Source organism: Ammospiza nelsoni, chromosome 1 (genome assembly GCF_027579445.1).
Source record: "Ammospiza nelsoni isolate bAmmNel1 chromosome 1, bAmmNel1.pri, whole genome shotgun sequence".
Classification (NCBI taxonomy): domain Eukaryota; kingdom Metazoa; phylum Chordata; class Aves; order Passeriformes; family Passerellidae; genus Ammospiza; species Ammospiza nelsoni.
Genome location: NC_080633.1, coordinates 33,886,609 through 33,907,393, shown reverse-complemented (window position 1 = coordinate 33,907,393; position 20,785 = coordinate 33,886,609). Strand labels below are relative to the sequence as shown.

The following is a 20,785-nucleotide window of genomic DNA, read 5'->3' as shown; positions in this document are numbered from 1 at the left end:
GTGTTTCAACAGAGTAGTGGAAAGGTAGGATGCAGCTGTAATGTTTTTGTGCCATCTGGCTCCAGAGTAGGTTTGATACCATATTGTGTCTTTCCACGCAATAAAGCTCCTGGTTTGTACACTTGGGATCTTGATTTTGTGAAAATCTTGATCTGTCAATAATAAAGACAAGACAGACTTGAGTCAGGTGTTACCACATTTTACAACCCTTTCAGTAACAACTTTGATTTGTCCTGTTTACCTGAAAAGTTCAATTCTGTAGTGTCTCTATTTTGGTATAGAGGTTGCAAATACGGTCTAAGGCCAGTACATAAAGTGCATCAAAAGCTTCAGCTGGCTAGCCTAACCACACATCGTTTAAGGACATGGAACTATAAAGCATAGCCAAGACCAGGCCATGTTTGGGAATTTTCATTTAGTGTGGATTTTGTGTGCGTGTGTCTGTTTGGAATTTTACTTTTAAACAGAGGCTAGTTGCAGAAAGGGAAGTAATTTCAAATGAATGTCTACTCCAATTAAAAATGGGATATCCCGTCTGAATTCCACCTGTTGTTTTATCCTGTGGGCAGGTAGCTGATGGTTAAAAAAAATCCAGACATAAAGTTCATTGTATCATCAGTACTGTTGCAGTCTGCCCAAAATCAGTATTTCAGCTCAGTTTTTTGTAGTAGAGTTTCTTGTTGGGTTCTGGGGAACTGAGGGTCTTACATCAACATTAAAGAAACAGAGTTTCTGGGCAGTTATGACAGTTGAATTAGCTGAGGGCAGTTCATAATCCTTCACAATCTGCAAATTTACAAGAAATGGAATGGTATTGGGGCTGATAAATGGATCAGTTGGAGTAAGTTGCTTTTCCATTAGTATTGTGTTTTGAAAGGGTTACAGCATACTTTCTTTTTGGCATGTACCAAAATGTAACTGTGTAGCTATTTCCCAATTGGGTATATGCAATACTCCATTAGCAGCTGGCCTTACAAAAATCCACAGAGCTCACCTGCCACTGCTACTGAAGGAGTGGGCACCAAAAAGTTCAGGCTTTTTTTTCTTCCCTGTGTGAAGCCCTAAAGCAGAAATACTTGGCTTTCTGGATTTCTCAGTTGTGAGCGTAACTGTAGTAGCTATGAGAATTTGCATGTAGGCAGTGAAGTAGGTTTAAAGACCTTGTCCTGCAAAGAGTAAGTGCGTGGATTTTAAAATGTTTATGTCATTTAATTGATAATGATCATGCTGACTTGAATATGCACTTCTTTTTTCTTTTTACAACTAGAAATAAAGTTAACAGTTCATCATATATATATATATATACTGATTAGGATAGGTATGTCTCACACTGATGCTTAACCAATAGCAAAAAATAGCATACCGTCAGTAATGGGACTTTCTGCTATGAATTTACACTTAGCAATGTGAGACTGTGGTGGAATCAATAAAGAGCACATGCACACATTTATTTAAAGAAATATTTTAATAGAAAATGCTGAGAAAATTGTTCAAACAGTCTGATTTCATTACTGATAATTCAGTGCACTTGGCACTATCTTAGGGCTCCCTTTTTAGAAAATATCACTTGATAGTATCAGTTTTGTTACAGATAAGTGCAAGTAGCCAACGTGACTTCCATGGTAGTGGCAGTTTATTTCTTCAGCAGGTATAATTTGGCATTTAAGCTTGTATGTGGAGCTCTTACATCATTGGTACAAGTGATTTTTTTATCGTACCTGAATGTAAGTTTGTTCCATTGTCATCGTGCCATGACCAATGAGAACTTTTTAAATACCATTTTTATGTGTTTTAGTTATAAAATTACAAGAAGTATTTGTTGTTATCTAGAAATCAATATTAGTAGTTACTTTCATAATAATATACCTCAACATTCTTTCCTTATCATTCATTACAGGCCTTTTAGGCCATTGCTCTTGCAGACCTTTTTCAGGCTGTAAAACACTAAAGGATAAGATGTTGTAAGTATGTAAGTGAATAAAACTCCTTTCTAAAAGCACAAATAAATGTCAAACTCTTCATTTGGAGCACTATCAGAGTGTAACCTCAAAATTACAAGTATAGATAAACAGTCATTTGGTTCAACTTAATTTAAAGACTAAGTAAAATGTATATTTTAAAAAATTAAATCTGAAACATTAAAAACACTTTAAAATACCAGTTAAAAAAGCCACAGAGAAAAACTCAAATATTTCTTGAGGAAGGTGTCAAAATAGAGGAAAGCAGAAGGGACACAAATAAATATCACAGTCACTAGGAAACAGAACAGAAACTCCTTCACCATTGGTCATTTTTGTGGAAGAAAGTTGAGAATGATTTAGTTGCAGAGGATGAAGGTAAGAAAATATTGAATCAGACACTATTTTTAAGCATGTTTGCAGGTTGAGTGTATGAGTTGTAAAATTAAGTGGCAGGCTATCTTTGCTTGGAGTTATGATGCTGAAAGTAGTGAGGAAAAATGCAGTAGCCTCCTGGGCTGCTCTCCTCAAAGGAAAACCAGGAAAAGCAGAACTGTTCTGAATAAATGCAAAGCATGCAGTTATCTCTTGAGCTTATGTAAATCCACAGTGAGTTTAAGTTGGAAGATGCACTAGAACTATAATTTTTCTTTCAGTGCTAGAGAATAAAATAAGATCATTTTCTGTATAAGAGTCAAGTATTCAAGACTAAAACATTTTCCTGCATGTGTAACATTGATCCAAAGTTGACTTTATCTCTCACAGGTGTTTTCCCCTCTGCCCCCCATTACCAGTAACTAAATTCCTAGTTTTAACATAGGTCTATAAAACTACACTGATGGTCTAGCTCCTTTAATTCTAACTAAAACTAAACAGATTTCCTCATCCAGAAGCCTCAGCTCACAGACCTTCTAACAAATCTCAGCTGGTTAGGTTTGCCAGACTCTTCAACATAGTGTTTCTCCTCAAGTGGAGGTTCTGTTTGAACTGCTGTAATGACTGACTTTTAGTTGTTACACAAGTACTCTTATCATCCTTGCAGGCAAAATAAAGGTGATTTAGGTGATCTCCAGTCATCTTACTTTTGTTTCTGCTCTTTTCTGTTATCTTGTTTCTGTTCAGATTTGGCCAAGTGCTTGGGTATTATGAAAACACTACCATTGCTACTGCAGTGAATGACATACTGGCGTGGGTTAACAGGTCTACCCTGGTCATCCCTCAGTCTACTGAAAATGTCATGGTACAAGTTGTTTAATTTTTGCTTTATCTGGTTGATTAATTTGCTACACTGGGAGTGCTCCTTTTTAAGGCTCTCCTTTTGTGTTTGGAGATTACACACATCTTCTTCCAAGTTAAGAATTGCATTCAGTTTGCGTTTACGACATTTTTGGGCAGCTACCTTGTTTTTTCCTCTTCGCCTGATGTCACGTAGAAGTGATACCTGAGTTTCTGTCAGCTGGTTCTTTGCTAGCATGGTGTTGAAAGAGTCAACAGACATGCTTACAATTTCCTCCACTGAAAACGGTATTCTCAGAGCTTTTGCACGCCACTCATCTCTGCTCCGGTTTGTAGCAGTAGAATTATGGCACCTCTCCTTCACTTCGTTTGATTTCTTCATCCACATCTGTTGATAATACTCTGGAGTGGATGCTGCTTGACTTGGCAGCTGATTGTAAGTGTGATTATGAAGAAACTGCTGAAGCATGGCTTCTGTAGAACACTCTGCAACACCTGGATATTCAACATGGCTGTGCTTAATGTTTTCTTGGCAGTGGCCACCAACAGCTCCTAAGCCGTGCGAAGGAGCAGATTTAACACCGCTGCTGTACCCAACAGAACCTTCACAGCAGACTGAATAAGAGGTGGTGCTGTGATTTGAATTCAAAGGCAGTCCTGAATCTGAGCCAGGCTCTTCAAAGATCTGAGAAACTTCTATAGGACTAAAGCCTTCCTCCAAAGCCAAAGACATGAGCTTAATTTCATCAAAATTATCATCATGGGCTGTTAGATTTCTAAGATCAGCAGCTGAAAACAGCCCTGTCAAATTTGACCCATGAAATTGTGATTCTGGATTTGTGATATCAGTGCTTGATTGAGGGAAAAACTCTTGCCTTTGTAAGTGTCTTGGTTTTGAATTTAATTGAGTGGGGTAGTCTGTTCTTAGTAGTATGGCATCAGGAGGACTGAAACTGTTGTGAAGTGTCTGGGTCAAGTTTATATTGTGGTGTGAGGATGATGGGTCTTGGCCTCTACTAGAAGTAGCAACTTGTGTATCTTCCAGTAAGTTCACCTAAAAGATGAAGGGGGAAAAAATGAGATCTTTCATAAAACGAATGCTTCTACATCCCCTGCCTAAACAGTCACGAACATTTTTTAACATTCCACTACTTTATTCTATTAAAGCCAAATTTTTGTATGTTAAACTCTTCTTCTAGCTATTTGGAATGCTGTTTCCCATCTGTATAAAGCATAATCTGTATAGTCATATGGCAAAAGGAGGAAGGAAGAGTGAGTGCAGAAGTGACTGAAGGAATGGGCAAAGGACTTGCAAAGGACAGTGTGAGACCGATTAGGGTTGAGAGGGAAAAACGGGACTACTGCCAAGTGTACAAACTGTGGCCTATGTGTTCTGTCTGATCTGATCTAAAAAATGTCCTGCTGGGAGGAGTGACATGACCCTTTTACCTGGCAGTGGTATTGATGATTCAAGAGAGAGCTGGTTCAAGGTGCTACACTGTTAAAAACCAAACTTTTTAAAGAAGATAAATAGCTCATCTTCAGAAGTTAACCAGTAAGGACAGCAGTGAAGAAAAAGTGGAAGACAGGAATATTAAGACTGTGCTTTTGCAGTCTCACTACTTATTTCACAGTTTATGAAGTTTTCAGGCCTGTGAGGTGCCACATTTGGTTTAGTTCCATTTAACTGAATTCTATTGCATCCAAAATTCAGCTGAACTGTTTTACTGATCAGTTTGGAGGTAACGTCCCTCCCACCAAGTCATGCCTTTTGTGGATGTCTTGACTTTAAATTACTACTCAGGGTTTTTTTACAAAACCAAAGCTGATATGTGATGCCTCAGTCCTGATGTTCAAACAATAAAGTGGACTGGTAATGCTGTAGTAGCACTAAGGCCCACGTTTTGAGGACCTGAGTTAGAGTTGCTGGGTCTCAGAAGCACAAAGGCAGAGGAGTCATGAACTCCTCTGATCAATACAAAGTACTTGAGAATGTAAATACATCAAGTAGGAAGTGTATAGGATTCCTCCATAGTTGAGTATCCTTACTGTGTTTCAGGAAAGAACTTTCTGATTGCCATTCAGTGAACATGTAAAAAGCACTTTCCACAGGGAAGGAATGATGTACCATAAGGACCAGAACATCTTAGGTTCCCTATTATGCTTACTGGGAGCTCGGGCAACAAGAAGGTGGTCTTGCCTTATTTCTCCTAGGGAGTTACCTTGTACCAGACCACCTGCAGTCTGTGGGATAGAGATGCTATTTTCAACCAATCCTTTGAAAAGAATGATTCTTAGTAAGTCAGCTATCAAAAAATTCCACTCACTGTAAAGACTTGATACTTAGCAGAAACAATCAATCCAAATTCATCAGATAGATTGTCACAAGATGGCAGTGCATTATTAATGTTAAATAAAATATGCAATGTGTTACTGTGTATTGTAACAGCTGTATAAAGGCTGCAGCCAAATTCCTTTCAAATTTTGAGAACAGAGAAAACTAAACTGATGAACTTCTACGTCTCGTTAGTGTGCAATCCATTTCCAGAGCTGAACAGAAGAGGAAGCTAATTTATGGGCTAGAAGGTACTATCCAAGCTAGAGATTCCCAAAACCAGATAAGCATGGAGTTATATGGAAAACACTAATGACCCCAGAAGAGGATCCTGTGATGGGAAGTGTATATAAGATGCCCTTAAAGTATAGCAAAAGAGGAATGTAGGGAGTAGCTTTATGGTCAATAGTTGCAGCTATGAGCTGTGGGAGGAGGGGGAGACTTCAGGTAAGATAACAATTGGTTTTTGTGAAGATGGGCACACAGAAAGTAAAATATAGTATCAGAAGGCCACAAGATTTAAAAATACAAAAAAACCCCAAAACACTAAATGGGTTTACTGCTAATGCTGACAGACCTGATTTCCAGTGAAGATGATCTGTTGTTCTTGAGACTAGCAACTCTGTAAGCACTTGACCCAATATTTATGACAAATGTAATCCTTCACCACAAATACAATAAATAAATGTGTAATAAATGTAATAAATCAGTGTTGCTCTAGAGAAACACAACAAGAGCTGCTGCATAAATACAAACTGGTTATTAGGCTTTAGAAACGCAACTATTAGTTGAACTAATTGAGTTGTCCAGTGGCTCCATCCAACTTTGAACACCAGATCACACTAAAGATAAAGCTCTTACACCAGACAAGTTGCTGGGGAAAACTTTTCAAGTAAAGCCAATGACTGCTGCCGTAAAAGGTGGATAGTAGCATCTTTAGCAGTTTCAGGTAAGTTTTACTACATTGATTTGTCAATAAATTCCCAGAGTGGGTAGGGTAGGCTGTGGTAGTTTCATTTGATAAAACAGAGTAATTGCTGACTGCATTCAAATCTATTTGAAATACCTGTATTATCTCATTTACCTCTAGCATGTTTTCCACCTGTGATGACAGAAGCTGTAAATAGCCCTCTAAGGAGAGAATGGAATCTACATAGTTGCTGTTGCTCTGTGACAAAAAGAGAAACATGGTGTAAGGCACAGTTATTTCACCTAAAAGGAGGCACAAATCAAAGTCTGAGAGGAAACAGAGCACAGTGCAACACTGCTGCTGACCCCACTATCAAGTCTTCATCCTGACGGGAGATGAGATGTTGCTAGAACGAGCAGATCAGCTCCATGGCCTGAGCACCTCTACTCTGCCCTCAACAGCAGAACTGGGCTCTCCTCTGAAGCTCTACCTCCCCACCAGCATGGAAAAATCAGGTATTTTTTCAAAGCCAAGCTCTCAGGGGAGTGGCAAACAGAGAGGCTGGCAAGGCACCTGGATCAGAGGTTCTCAGCTCTCACAAGGTCTCAAGAAAATTGAGTGCTCTTTTCATTGCAGCTCGTAGAGAGAGCAGAACTGAAGAGTTCAGTGCCCCAAATGTAATTCTACATCTGAGCATCAAGCTTTATATAAATTGTGAGAGCAGTATAATTTAGCATCGATGTCTCTAGTGTTTGTAGGCAAAAACATCCTCACCCACAAACACAACACCTTCATAACACAGAAAATAAACCCAAATTAAAAAATAATTAGTTGTAAGTGTTTTCTGTAAACCTCTGAATATTTCAACTACACAAAAAATAGTGAGGGATTGAGGGAAGGAGGCAATTTTCAAAAAGGTGTACAAGGGCATCATTCACAAAGCACTGTCTGAAGTGAGCATTTCTTTCCTGCCCTGGCAAGGAACATTTCAAATAAAAAGAGGAAATAAATTATTCCTTTCAAAACTTTTTACTACTATTTATCTTAGTGATAAGTTCTGTATCCTCCCTCACTTCCTCTTCAGTTTTCCCTTCTTCCCTTTTTTTTATCACTTACTTGATTTTTGTCTTTCTCCTCTTGTTCTTGCAGTTCCAGCTGATCCTCTCCTGGAGGTGGACAGCAGTCATCCAAAGCTCCCTGACATGCTTTCAGGTCAACATCCTGAAGACACAAATAAAACAGTTCTATTACACAGCTTGCTCTCAAAATTCATCTTTAAAAAGCACTTTTTTCTCTTCCAGTGATAGCATTCCAAATAAAATATGCACTGAACAGGTCATGTGGATGAACTGAGTGTGTAGACTTTGGGGGCAGAGTAAGACCAGTGTCAGTTCAGGGGGGCAGCCACCACCTCTTGGTTTGGTGCCCAGGCACTGAACCCATCTGCAGCAGAAATGGACATTGGAAACAAATTCCTCTAAACCACACAAAGAACCATGATGTGATTTCATGAAAAGTTTGGATTATCAGTGTCTTTTGGAGGTCATTTCACAACAACATATCCAAGCCAGATAGATACTCACTGATGGAATTATAAAGCAGCAATTATACATTACCAGTTGGCAAAATCCCTTGCTTACCTGCATAGTAACAGCAACTCTGTTTACCATCACTTCCATGTAGACATTACCCATTTTCATTTATCCAAGTGATGGAGGTTTTTAATCTCTAGTGATGAGACTGTTCAAATTTAGGGGCCTCCGTAGCAATTCTCAAATATAAAAAAAAAAGTTTTATTTTATTTATATTTGTATCATCAGACTTTTTCATTGTTTATTATATAGGGCTGGAGTATTGCTGTAATAAGAAGGAATCAGTGCTAATTCCTAATTTTTAAAAGTGTGTATTTATATTTTTAAATATTTTTACATTTCAGCTTTTGCAGGGCAAGGCTGTATTATTAAAATGTGAAACTCAGAGGAGCAGCAGCCAGGAAACCAAGTGGCCACACTGCATTAGTTCCAGGTATTCCCAGAAAAATGCTGTGGCAGGAGCAGTAAAAACAAGTTTTCAACAGCAGCAAAGATAATGAGACAGAGTTCAGTTCTAAAAATCTCAGCAAACAATTTACTTCACAGGTTTGTTATGAAAGCATAAACTACATAAAACTTGCAGTTGTAACAGTCATCAAAACATATAAAATTTTATAAATTGTTCCTTCATACAAAACACATTATAAAGTAAATATAAAAAGTTCAAAAAGAGGACTCTGGAGAAAAATTAAATAAATATAACTTTATAACAAATTAACATTATTTTCAGTTTTGTACATTCTATTTAAATATTTAAAAATATGAAAACTAATTTCATTTTAAACTAATTTTGTTTGCTTTCAATTTTTCTGTGCTTTCTTTTCAAGATTGGAAGAGAACTTTAGCTTTATAAACAGCCATTTGAAAAAACAAATAGATCTACAGGGCACTCATCTGTCATTTTAATGTAGGAATGAAGGGTTTCCTTCAGTGATGCCTAACACAGTTTCTACTCATTAGAAATTATATTCCAATACATTAATGTCTTCTTTGTCAGCTGCATCTGGAAATGACCAGATGATTTTTTTTATTGCCAAATATGAGAAAACAAATTTGCTTGCCTAAAACCAGACATACAGACATACAAAAAAACAGTAACAAGAAAACAAACCTCCTAACCAACAGTTTTCTCCATGTAGTTGAACAGGAGAGGGCATTTACTACACAAGACACTGAGAACATGGCAATTAGCTACTTGCAAACACTTAAATGAGTCCAATGGAGCAGATCACAGGCATGAAATTGGTCCCATACCTATGTGCCTGCAAGATCAGGGCTAGGCTTTAATTTTACAGAGAAGCAACCTACCACTTGTCAAATTCGTGTGACCTGTTAATATTCTAATTAATAAAATGCAGGATCATCAAAAGTGAGTTAGAAGTCAAGGACAATTTCAATAAGGACCTTAAGCAGCTCCTCTGGAGCCAAGTGGCCTGGAAAGCTGCTGCTGTGGCAGAGCATTCAGCTCCTGGATAACACAGCAAATTCATTACTCTACTGGCTGCAGAAGAGGCAAATGCAGGAAATAGTTAGAAATGTGGTATCTATAATGTGATGCCTCTAAAAACCAACTGCAAGCATTAGGTTTGTATACAGAAGGTATATGAGTCACAAAGTTTTAAAATTTATCACTCCTTTTAAAATTTCCAGGGGTATAAACCTATTCCTGTGCCAGGGCAAAGAAAAGCTTGGGGAAGCCTTGGGAAGAGCCCATGGTGTGTCCTACAGATCATAAAAAATCCTCACAGTTCAACTTTCTTACAGTGGAAATCTGACTGCAGATGATGCTGGTCTGCCGAAGTCTACTGTCACGGACATCCTTTATGAAAAACCCTTTCCTTAGGATTTTTCCTCCTGAGAAGCTGAGAGGCCTCAGGAACAAAATGTAAACATTGATTATCTGCTGCTGTGGAATGCAACAGGTGGATCTGTGACTGGCCCATGTTGGATGTTTCTAATTAATGGCCAGTCACAGCCAGCTGGCTTGGACTCTCTGTCTGAGACACAAGCCTTTGTTATCATTCTTTCTTGTTCTATTCTTAGCTAGCCTTCTGATGAAATCCTTTCTTCTTTATTCTTTTAGTATAGTTTTAATATAATATATATCATAAAATAATAAATCAAGCCTTCTGAAACATGGAGTCAGATCCTTGTCTCTTCCCTCATCCTAAGACCCCTGCGAACACCGTCACAGTCTACAATGGAGATGGTCCTTCCCCAAACCACTGTGAGGACAATTAAATTTCTGATGTACCTGATGGGACATCTCCTTTCTGAAGGGAAACCAGATGCTCCTGAAGCTCACAGAAATTTGTGACACTGTCTTGTATTAATTTCCCCAAAATTTCAAAGACAACTGAATCTTCAGGTCTTTTCTTATCAGTAGATAAAACTCCTGGCTGCTAAGGAAATGGAGAATATTTCCAACTATAAATTTTGGAATTTATCTGGAGTCTACATTAATTTTTATGTTATCTTTTAGGAAAAAATATATATCTATTTTCTCTACTCAGCCATAGATGGTGTCATGGTACCCACAGTTTCCAGGCTGAGAGCCACCAACTGCACTACAGGATCACAAACCATTTTGCCTAAAGGACTCTTGGCCTTAAGCACAAACGGAGGTCAGAATGTCCCTCTGATCTTTGCACAGAGCTCCTGCTGACGTGAATGGAGCAGAGGTGCCGGTGGGGAAGGGAGGGAGCAGGGTCTCACGCTTGCAGTCGTGCCCATTCCCTGTGGCTTGCCAAAGGCAATGTGTCATCTCTTCTGAGTGAGCCTCACAATGCTGCACTGTGTGGCTCTGAAGATCAGTCTTACTAACACCATTTCTTCCTCCAGCAGATGATATTAAAATAGATATCATGACAGTTCACAGTGATTATTACTACAATAGATTTTCCATCCTTTGAAAAAAACTGTTTTCAGCACTACCAGAGGACTTGCGGAAGGATCCTGGCCCTGCAGCCAGGTTTTCACAACAGTGGTGGCATAGATACAGCATACGTAAGGTATTTCACATCACAAATTTTCACCTAGGGCATCATTTCAGCAAAACCCTCTATACAGCAATCAACCACAACCTTTTTGCCTTCATTTCTCTGTTTTGGCTTTTCACAAAAATCCCCTGGATAATGCTGTTTTTTGCATAAACCAGGTATGCCCTGGTTTTTGCTTTTTATTGCACTTTGCACCAGCTTGTTAGTCTTCCTCAGTGATGAAGAATGACTGAACAGCACAGCTCAACAACAGAATGCTTCCTTCCATGCCTGTTGTATCACTTGGGACTGACTGCAGGATTACTGCTATGGGGAGAATAGGAGGGGTCTCTCCACAAGAAACAGCCACACTGTGTTTTTGAATAAGGCATTTCATTAAAGATACCTTAATTCTACAGACTGGATGTACATCTATTGACAGAAGTTTTATTACAGAGGATATTAATCTAATGACAAGAAGGATTAGGCATAGATACTATTTATTCAGCACTGTGCTGCCACATTCAGTGTTTCTGTCCTTCCCATCCTTATTTTGCAACAAGGGTAACAGAATAAACAGTAATAGAGCTACAGCAATTCCACTGAGCCCAGGAAATCAGGAAAGCACATGGTTGTCTCTGTCTAGAGAAAAAGACTTAATTTTTGCTGATTGTAGAAGACTTAATAATACCATCAACTGCAGAAGCCTTTCCCTTTCTACCACTGGAGGGTGTGGAAGTTCCTGCCTCCATCAGTAGGCTGCTTCCAAATGGTAAACTGCAACCCTACCTGAGGGCAACCTTTGATTTGCATTTGGAAGGATTCGGTGCAAGCACAAAGCCAGAGAGCTACACTAAAATTCTCATCATTAAATAATAATAAAAAAATAAAATCCCAAGTATCTGAAATTTTCATCTTGCTCCTGCCACTTAAATTAAAGAACACAGTCTGAGACTGAATATGACATACCAAATTATCCACCAGCCTTGTATGTGGGAGGCTGGGCTCTAACCATGTACCTGCCCTTTCCCTAAGGTGCAGCTCACCACAGGTCAGCTACAGGCTTCAGTTTATCAAAATGAGAAGTAGTAGCTTATGTCAAATCTGCTACTTAAGGAGGGCCAAGAATCAATGTGGAAGGGAGAGAAAGTACGGTTTTGTGGGTGGCCTGGCCTACACTTAATTGGAAGCATGCTGCCTGCTCCAGCAGGTTTCCAGAGTTTCTTACTCTGTGTTAAAAATAGAGCCTTCAGATTCCAATTAAGTAAATCACAGTATTGATCTCAGCATGAACTGGGTGTACTGTACATCAAACTTTCCTCCATGTATCTCCTCCCCTTGCTTCCTACACCCATGCCTTATCTGCTGTCCTTAAAAGAATGTACAGGGAGCAGAACCTGTAATGACACCAAAATACAAATAGGTCTACTGTGGTGTATTGGATGGGTGAAGAAGATCCCTCTGAAGGAGCAGCAGAAAGCATAATAAATCTATTTTCAGCTATTGATCTATGTGCAGGTGGCACACAGGACTAGAACTACACAACCCAGGGCTACAAGTGCACAGAAATACCTGAACTAGCTCTGGAGTAACAGAAAGGGCTTGCTGGAAGAGAGCAGAGCAGACAGGGTGGCCTGCCTGGGTGCACAGACAGCGCTGAGAGGCAGGGGGTACCTGCCCCTGCAAAGCAGTTTCACTGCAGTCACACTCAGAGTTATCACTACAAATACCCCAGGGCTGGAGCAAAGGCACACAAGCATAATTACCTGCAAAAGAACATTTTTATTTTGGTGCTGTTAACTTATGTATCCTGTTCATATGCTATCTTCTAATTACTCTACATTATGCTCTCTTTATTTTAGTTGTTAAGTTTTAAACTGCTCATTAATCTTTGAGATGGTTTTCTACAAACTTTTGTCCCTTCTCCATTACTAACTGCACTTCTCTGTGGAACCAGAGAAGTTATTAGCTGAAAAGATGTGGCACAGGCCTGGTGCTCTTTGCCATGTTTTGAATAATTAAGTGGCATTTCCAGAATAGAATCATTAGAATGGTTTGTGTTGCAACAATCCTTTAAGTTTGCACAATATCAGCAGAAGTTAAGCAAAACAGTTTCTAGTAACATAACCAGTAGTAACCACTTTACTACTTGGTAGGATTAAATACAATTAATAATTAAATATAATGAGGTGTATCTGATATAATTCAACTCTAATTGTAGTGATCTTGCTCTTTTCCTGTGTACTTTAAATATGTGATAATAATCTTACAAACTGATATCTACTCAATAGATAAGAAAAATAGAAAGAAAAATATTTCTTGTTGTTTCTCTATAGGCATAACAAACCCTAAAATATCCTGAAAACACCAGAAGAGAAGAGTACTTTATTTTTTGAAATGCAGCTGGGGTTTAGGATGTGTGGAGGGTGGAATGGTGGATGGACACACCAAATATCAAAGTTACTTCCTTGTTATATATGGCTAGACTTAAAAATGACAATAAACCATGCCAGGTAGGCAGTGCAACTGAGTTAATCAAATGGTTCATAGATGTGACTCCAAATGTGGCACCTGTCAAACATTTATGACCTATCTACTCTAAATCCCAATAGTGCCATCTGGGCTGAAACCCAACACTCCCTGGGAGAGCCCTCCTGTGTGCTGCAGTGAGATGATAGCACCTCTCCAACCACATGCATTTCAGGGCTTTAGATAGCATGGGCCAGCTGTGTCAGCTAGAACAAAACACACATTCTGGGTGCACTCTGTTCCAACACAAAATTAACACCAACCTCCTCCCCAGATGGAGGCAGACACAGGTACACGCTGAAGATACAGAGACTGACAGTGTTGTCATTGACTTCAATTCAAACATCAGTTTTCATGCTGAAAGTAGCTCAATAACCTCCTCAAAATGAGATTTTAAAATACACCAAACAAGTGCCCACTCCAGCCATTTGGTCCTGTGCAGATGTTTTTCACCAGAAACCAATTTCATTGTAATGACAGACAACAAAAAGAATAGAAATTTTCAGCTTCCCTCGAAGTTGCTAAATAGAGCTTAAAGACTAAATAGCAAAATAGATAAAAGAACGCAAAAGTAGATACACAGGATGCTAAATACAGCTGGAACCAGTGGATAAAGAGATAATGAGGAATATATTGGTTTTTGTGGCAAAGCCACGCAGTAAGAATAGCGCATGCCCTAAGGCCAGTTCATCTGTCACACTGGGGGCACTCAGTGAGACCAGGGACTCCTCCAGACAACCCTCCAGGACCATAAAAGGGCTTCCAGTAAGAGGCACATGCATGCAAATTAGTTATCAGAGAAGTGATGTTTATGTATTTGCTAGTACACTGTAGTGAACATGTATGGTCCTGGTGGAATAAATATCTTCTGGTAAAGTTTCACAATACATTCGATCAGAGGAGATATTCTCTGGGTGTGTTCAGCACACTGAGAATAAAGAATGCCTGCTTTCTAGTACTTGCAATTGTGTTTGAAAGTTTGTTTTCTGTCCAATTTCAGTATCAGTAAAGCATGCAACATCCCTGAGAGTAAACGTGATGAGGGTAATTAAATTTATTCAGTCACTGTTTCTGACAGAGCACAGTAAAAAAACCAAAAACAAAACAAACCCCATGTGTACCCTTTCCCTCCTTCCTCCTGAAAAACAAACCACCCAAAAACAAACCACTCAAAAGCAAACCACCCAAAACCAAACCCAAAATCTCTTTCTATGCCTCTGGTGCCCCAAGATGCTTTCTTTTGTGGTCAGTGAACTACCTGACATCAGGGCTCTGTAAGGTACCTCCCTCCCTTCCTGCTCTACCTTTACCATAGAGTGGTTGTATACCCTTATTTGCAGTAGTCAGTATTGAATAAAAACAAAACACCCAGTAACCCTTTTGGATAAAATTACCCTTTCAGATAAAACTTTGTCTGCAATTCAGTTCCAGATGTCTTCCCTTTGAGTCCTCTCAGGCAAACACACTTTCTCAGGCATCCAGTTTATCCAACTCCCAGCTTTTCCAAGGTACCAGCCCCTCTGTAACACCAAATGCCTGCCAACTCACAGTTCTGAATAGAGAGCACTGCTAAAAGTCACAGTCTGACACCTCAGCTCCTCTAGGATTTGAGTATCTCCACCTTCCCTCTGACCCTCACTTGTAATCCCTCTTCTACTTCCCCTCATCTACTCCCTCAGGCACTTTTCATCCACCCCTGCACTGGCAATACCTTGGCCACTCTCCAGAGAGCAGGAAAATGCTGCTGTAAGTCAGTCCTACACCACAACTCCAACTTCCTCCAACACCCTCCCTGAACACTCCTTTGACCAGGCTTTTTCAAACCCTTGCAAGACTAAGTTTGAGGCTTTTCTCTTATGCCACCTCTTTCTGAGACACCATGAAGTCCTTCCCCCACCTCCTTAAGGTGAGTTCTGGCTATCAGGTAAGGGCCATCCACAAGCAGGGACCCATCCCATTTATCTACTTCCAGATGTCTCTCCAGAGCAATATTGCCATGTCCTACTGCTCAATGAATCCAAAAGAAAAAAAGAAAATAATAATTTGAAATATGTTCTGTAAATTAAGCACACAGCTTCAGTGGGCAGCTCTCAAATGGATTACAGAAACAGCCTTTGGAGACAAACCTTCAGAGAAAAGCCTTCCTGGTTCCTACTTAACTTTCACTTTACCAAAATTTGACACTCACCAAGAAAAAAAAATTCATAACCCAAATCATTCTCACTTAAGATAAATACTTCAAATGGTGTTCAAAGTCAGGGATACATTCCCCGCTTCCATAAAACTCTACCTCTGATGTGTTCAAAGAACTGTGCTTGTATGAGGTTTTACATAACCTCACACTCAATTTGACTCACACTGCCCTTTCTAAAAAGTAACATAGAGACAACAGTACAAACAATACAAATTATCCACTGTGCATCCTCTTCCTTAAATTTTGGAATTCATAAACAACAGCAATGTTATGCTGTTAATTATTAATTAGAGCAGGTGTTGTTTATTCAAGTGCAGGAATTCAGCTCTTGGGAAGAGCCTCAAAGATCTGTTGAAAGAATGCAATACATTCAGATATAACAAACCTACTTGACTTGTGTGGGAGCAGAACTTTCCTTCTCTGTCCCACCCTGAGCTGGAGCTCGTTTCACATGGAGTGCAATGACCTAGCACAGCAGCTCCTGCTCTCATTCAGTCAGGTACTGCCTCTTCGGCTGGCATGGGCAGCATCACTGCCTGGGGTTCATGTGATTTGGAACGAACATTTTTACTGTGAGACTAACACAGAGAAAAAGCTGAAGAGCTACACAGTCCATTCCTGCTAATCTAAATATTCTCTCATGTATATTCTGTAAAAGATAAAGAAACCACTGAGTTTTTAAACTCCTTTTCTTCAAATGTCTACATACATACATAAACACTCTTGCACACACAGAAATACTGATATACAAAAAAGAAAGGGAAAAAAAAATCACTGAATCAAGTAGAGCAATTCTGAATCCTTGCAAGACCTTCAGCTAAGACACTGCAGTGTGACAAGCTTCTTGGGACTTTGTTTGGGAGGGCATACTACTACCTACACAGAGGACTGATGTCACCTCTTGCAGCACTGAGGCCTCCCATTTCCTCACACACAGTTTTCAAGGTGCTTTGAAAAATGTGCCTCATTTATTTTTCACATGGACTTAGGGCTTAGTGTAAGAGCTTTCAGAAGTGTTGTTGAGGCAGTGTTACATTGAGAAGCCCAAGGAAAATGCAGTTGGCAGAGTGGGGCATGGAATGTAACCCAAGTTATGTGCCTGTAGAAGGGCTCCTCTTTTCCCCACCAATATAAGACCCATACCCCGTGTCAGCTACATGCCTTTCCCCCATCTCCCCTTTTATAGGCTCTTTCTGAGCTTAAAACTTCAAAATGTACACAGCCACACAGCGCCTCTAAATTTCAGTTTTAGTTTTCCTTAGAATAAGCCATGTCCTTGAGCAATCCAACAATACTTTACAAGCACATTGGGGAAAAATAAGCAGATATGCCCAACTTTACCTGTGTGACTAATTCAATGTGGCCTACTCAATGTGACTTACTTGTATGAGTAGGTTTGAGTAGAACAAAAAAAGTCAGGCATCCTGTTTTCAATAGGAGATGTTAGTATGCAAACAGGTGCTGAATATTAAGGAGCAAGTGGTGCTCCCGTTATAAACCTGGTTGATTTTGTTTGTGTTCTTAGAAAGAACACAAAAAAAAATCAACCAGGACTGCAATCTCTTTTACCAGCAAACTGTGAAGAGAAAGACTATATGCAGCACAAACACTGTTGGAACTGGGAAAATAAAAGTAGCATGAAAAATAATCACCCCAAAGAAAAGACCTGGATCACTCTTAGGCTTTTTATCTGTTTCCTTAGCCAACATGCCCACTGGAGCACAAACTCTTGGACTCAGGTGTTCTGCAAAGAGGTAGGGCCAGAATCACCACCTTTCATTACTACAGAAATGAATCCATTTCCTTGCATGAGCTGATGAATGCATTTCCAGTCACCCAAAGCAAATGTTTATTGTTTTTTTATTTCTTTTCCTCTAAACTCATGGTTCTCAGGGAGCTTAGTCTCAATCTTAAACATCCCTGAGAATGAAACCAACAAGCTGTGATTCTGTAGCTGACCCAGATCAGAACAGTGCAGAGGCATTAAACTAATACCCTAAGCCATAGGGCACATCTACCAACCCTGCTCTGACCTGCTGTAGGGGATGCAGGACAGGGCAGTATGCACAGTGCAGAACTTGGCACAAAAAACCTTTTTTTAATGCAGTCACTGCAGTGGTACAAACACTTCTATCCCTGGTTCTGTTACACACATTCATCTAAGAAAACGAGTAGCAAGACACTGACTTAGTATGATTGTTTTGTCCATTAAAGGGTGTATTTCAGAGGAAGTATATTTTGCTATTTTTATTACTAAAGCAATAAAATATTGTGGGGTTTACATTTCATCAGCAAGCCTATGTTTGATTACAGAAACAAACAGAATGAAATGGTTTGCTGGGAATGTAGTGAATACAAAGGTTAGGGCTGATCTCAGACTGCTGGGCAGCAAGCTGAGTGTAGGAACCCCCCTACTCACTTTACTCCTTGTCAAAGCCAAAGTGCTCAGCCTAACACTGCACCTCAGCACAGGACAGTTTAAACCCCTGCAGTTTAGTATGCCTCAACAGCATGCTTTGGCCACTGAATTAATTTTCATCTGCAGTTGTCTTCAAGAGTAGTTTTAAGCACCAGATCTCGAAAGACAAGGACCAATAGCTTGCATTGTGTTGCCAGGAATGTTCTCACCGGGGACTGGAGTCCAATGAATACAATCAATCCAGGGATGGCTAAATCCAACTGCAAACTTTTCATGATGCCACACAATACCAAGCAGAAAAAACCCAATACTTCCATCTGTTTACACAGACTTCTCATCCTGATCTACTGTGGATAAGAGAAATGACAAAAATAGCTCAAATCTATGTTTACAAAAGGCAAATTGAAAGTTACAAATCAGCTGAACCACTCTGGAATCCATTATACTATTACAATAACGTTTTGACAACATAAGTAGACTCAGACAAAGCTACCTAATGTCACCTTAAAAACAAGGACCTACTTTTTGATCTGTGTTTCATGTTTTGGACCTGCTGTGTGCTTCAAAAGACATCCAGTGGAAGTGACATGGGGGTTTCTAGACAGATGTCCCTTTATGCTTTATTTCAAGAACTGATTATCTTCCTCCAATCATCATTTCACTTGAATGCATTGTGGTAAAGAGAGAGGCCCAGAGCTACACTCAGCAAAGAAATGAATCATCTTCTCTTGACATAAAAAGAGTCATCTCTTACAGTCAGGGTGTTGAAACTAGTTTTGCAACTACTTTACAAAAATAACCAAGTTAACCCATGGGGAAATAGGGAAAAAGAAAAAAAAAATTAAAAAGAAAAATAAAATATATAATGTATGACAAATTAAACAATTACCAGTTGATGCTGGTCCATTAATTCACAATAAAAACCAGCTATTCACAATTGTTCAAAACCAACTTGAAAAATGTTGGTAGTTCAGCTTGGTATTTCGAAGTGTACTGAACATCAGTCACAAGCCCACCGTCTTGGCATTCCTGTATCTTTTGTATCCACGAAGTGCACCACAAAAGTCCCAGACCATAAACTACGCAGGAAACAATGAAACTGTTCCCAACAGCGGTTTAACTGGGAAAAGCCAGCCCCGCAGCCGAGCGGCTTGGCTAATCTTGGGGCTGCAGCTGTGCACAGCTCCTCAGCTCGGTGCAGGACGGGGCCTCAGCGGGCATAAGGCGACACAAGCGCGGCAGGGACTGCACGATGAGGCGCGAATAAGCAGGGAAACCTGGTCAGCGCTGCCAGCTGCTTACTGCTTCACGGCGGGTTTGAAACTGCCGCGCTGATAACGGAGGGCAGATAAAGGGAGCCCGCAGGTTTGCCCTGGCACAGTGAGACCCTCTGCATGTAAGAAATGTTACTGACAAATGTAGTTACCACATTACTACGCACAGGTGCCCTGCGCCCAGGTGAGGGGTGCACCATGTGAAACATCTGGAGAAGCTGCGTTTCTGCAGATGCCTGATATTCCCGAGAAGCCTGTGTGCTGCCCACATGAAGAAAGCAGAGGCGATGCCGGAGGCAACGCCAAGCAGAACTGTCCGTCCTGGCCTTACCACCCTGCCGGCAGGTGCCAGCGGCGCTGGGGCCGGGCTGTGCCCGGTGCACGGCAGCTCTGCGGGGCTGGCCCCGCTCGGTGCGGGAGGCTCCGCCAGCAGAGGCAGCGCGGGAGCCCGGCCCCGCCGCTGGGCGCTGTGCCTCCCGCCGCCCGGGACACGGGCAGCCCCGCACACCACCGGAGGTGTGCATCCCTCCTGCCCGGTTTTTTTTCCTCTTCGTGGGACGGTGCCTGGCTCACAAAAGCGTTCTCCTTCGCGTCCCCACCGCTCCCCCCACGGACACCCCAGACCTCCCCGCTCGGCCGAGGCGGCTGCGGGACCGCCCGCGCCTCACTTACCTCCGCCATGGGGCAGCCGCCTCGGCCGGGGCCGCCGCCGCCGCCTCATCCCGCTCCCACGGCGGGGCGGGGCGCGGCTCCACCCGGGCGGGGCGGGCGGGGCCGGCAGCGGGCCGTGTGGGCTCCGGGGCTCGGTGCCCTGTGGTTGCCCCGTGGCTGCCCCGTGGCTGCCCGGCGCAGGCCCGCGGGGGCCGTGTGGGCTCCGGGGCTCGGTGCCCTCTGCTTGCTCTGTGGCTGCTCCATCCTTGGCCCATGGCTTCCCGCCGCAGGCCCGCGGGGGCCGTGTGGGCTCCGGGGCTCGGTGCTCTGTGGTTGCCCTATGGCTGCTCCATGCTTGGCCCAGGGCTGCCCGGCGCAGGCCCGCGGGGGCCGTGTGGGCTCGGCGGGACGCGGAGCGCAGCGCAAACCCGCCCCCCGCTCCCCTCGCCGCCGCCGCCGCACCGGCCCTGCCGCGGACAGGAGGCGGCGCGGACAGGGGCGGGACGGGGACGGGAGCGGGAGCGGGGACACCGCGGGCACGGGATCCCACCTGTGTGCTGGGGGTTCCTGCGTGCCGCGGGCAGCAACAGCGTGCTGTTGCTGAAGCGAGCTGGAAATAAGGGAGATGAGTTACAAGGGGCAGTATCCGGGAGGAAATTAAAAAAAAAATAATTAAAAGCTGAGGGATTCTCCACAGCCCCCGTCAATA

The 20,785-nt window shown here is 41.6% G+C and overlaps 1 protein-coding gene and 1 long non-coding RNA gene across 4 annotated transcripts; one reads left to right on the top strand and one right to left on the bottom strand.

Annotated features, from left to right (window-relative positions):
• Window positions 1-1,446: 1,446 nt before the first annotated feature.
• On the bottom strand, window positions 1,447-20,142 carry NFE2L3 (NFE2 like bZIP transcription factor 3). Of its 3 annotated transcripts, none has more exons than XM_059484779.1 (4): window positions 20,098-20,142; window positions 7,556-7,660; window positions 6,614-6,697; window positions 1,447-4,248 (listed from the first exon to the last, which is right to left on the bottom strand). In XM_059484779.1, exons 1-4 carry the CDS (start codon window positions 20,104-20,106, stop codon window positions 3,037-3,039), a joined length of 1,410 nt encoding a protein of 469 aa, XP_059340762.1. In that variant the 5' UTR covers window positions 20,107-20,142; the 3' UTR covers window positions 1,447-3,036. The 3 variants fall into 3 exon arrangements, with proteins under 3 accessions (XP_059340762.1, XP_059340771.1, XP_059340751.1); XM_059484788.1 differs by lacking the exon at window positions 20,098-20,142 and adding an exon at window positions 14,933-15,057; XM_059484768.1 differs by lacking the exon at window positions 20,098-20,142 and adding an exon at window positions 8,080-8,225.
• LOC132081276 (uncharacterized) lies at window positions 6,485-7,693 on the top strand. The gene is made up of 2 exons (XR_009419663.1): window positions 6,485-6,954; window positions 7,589-7,693. It is a non-coding gene; the product is annotated as an uncharacterized LOC132081276 (long non-coding RNA).
• Window positions 20,143-20,785: the final 643 nt, after the last annotated feature.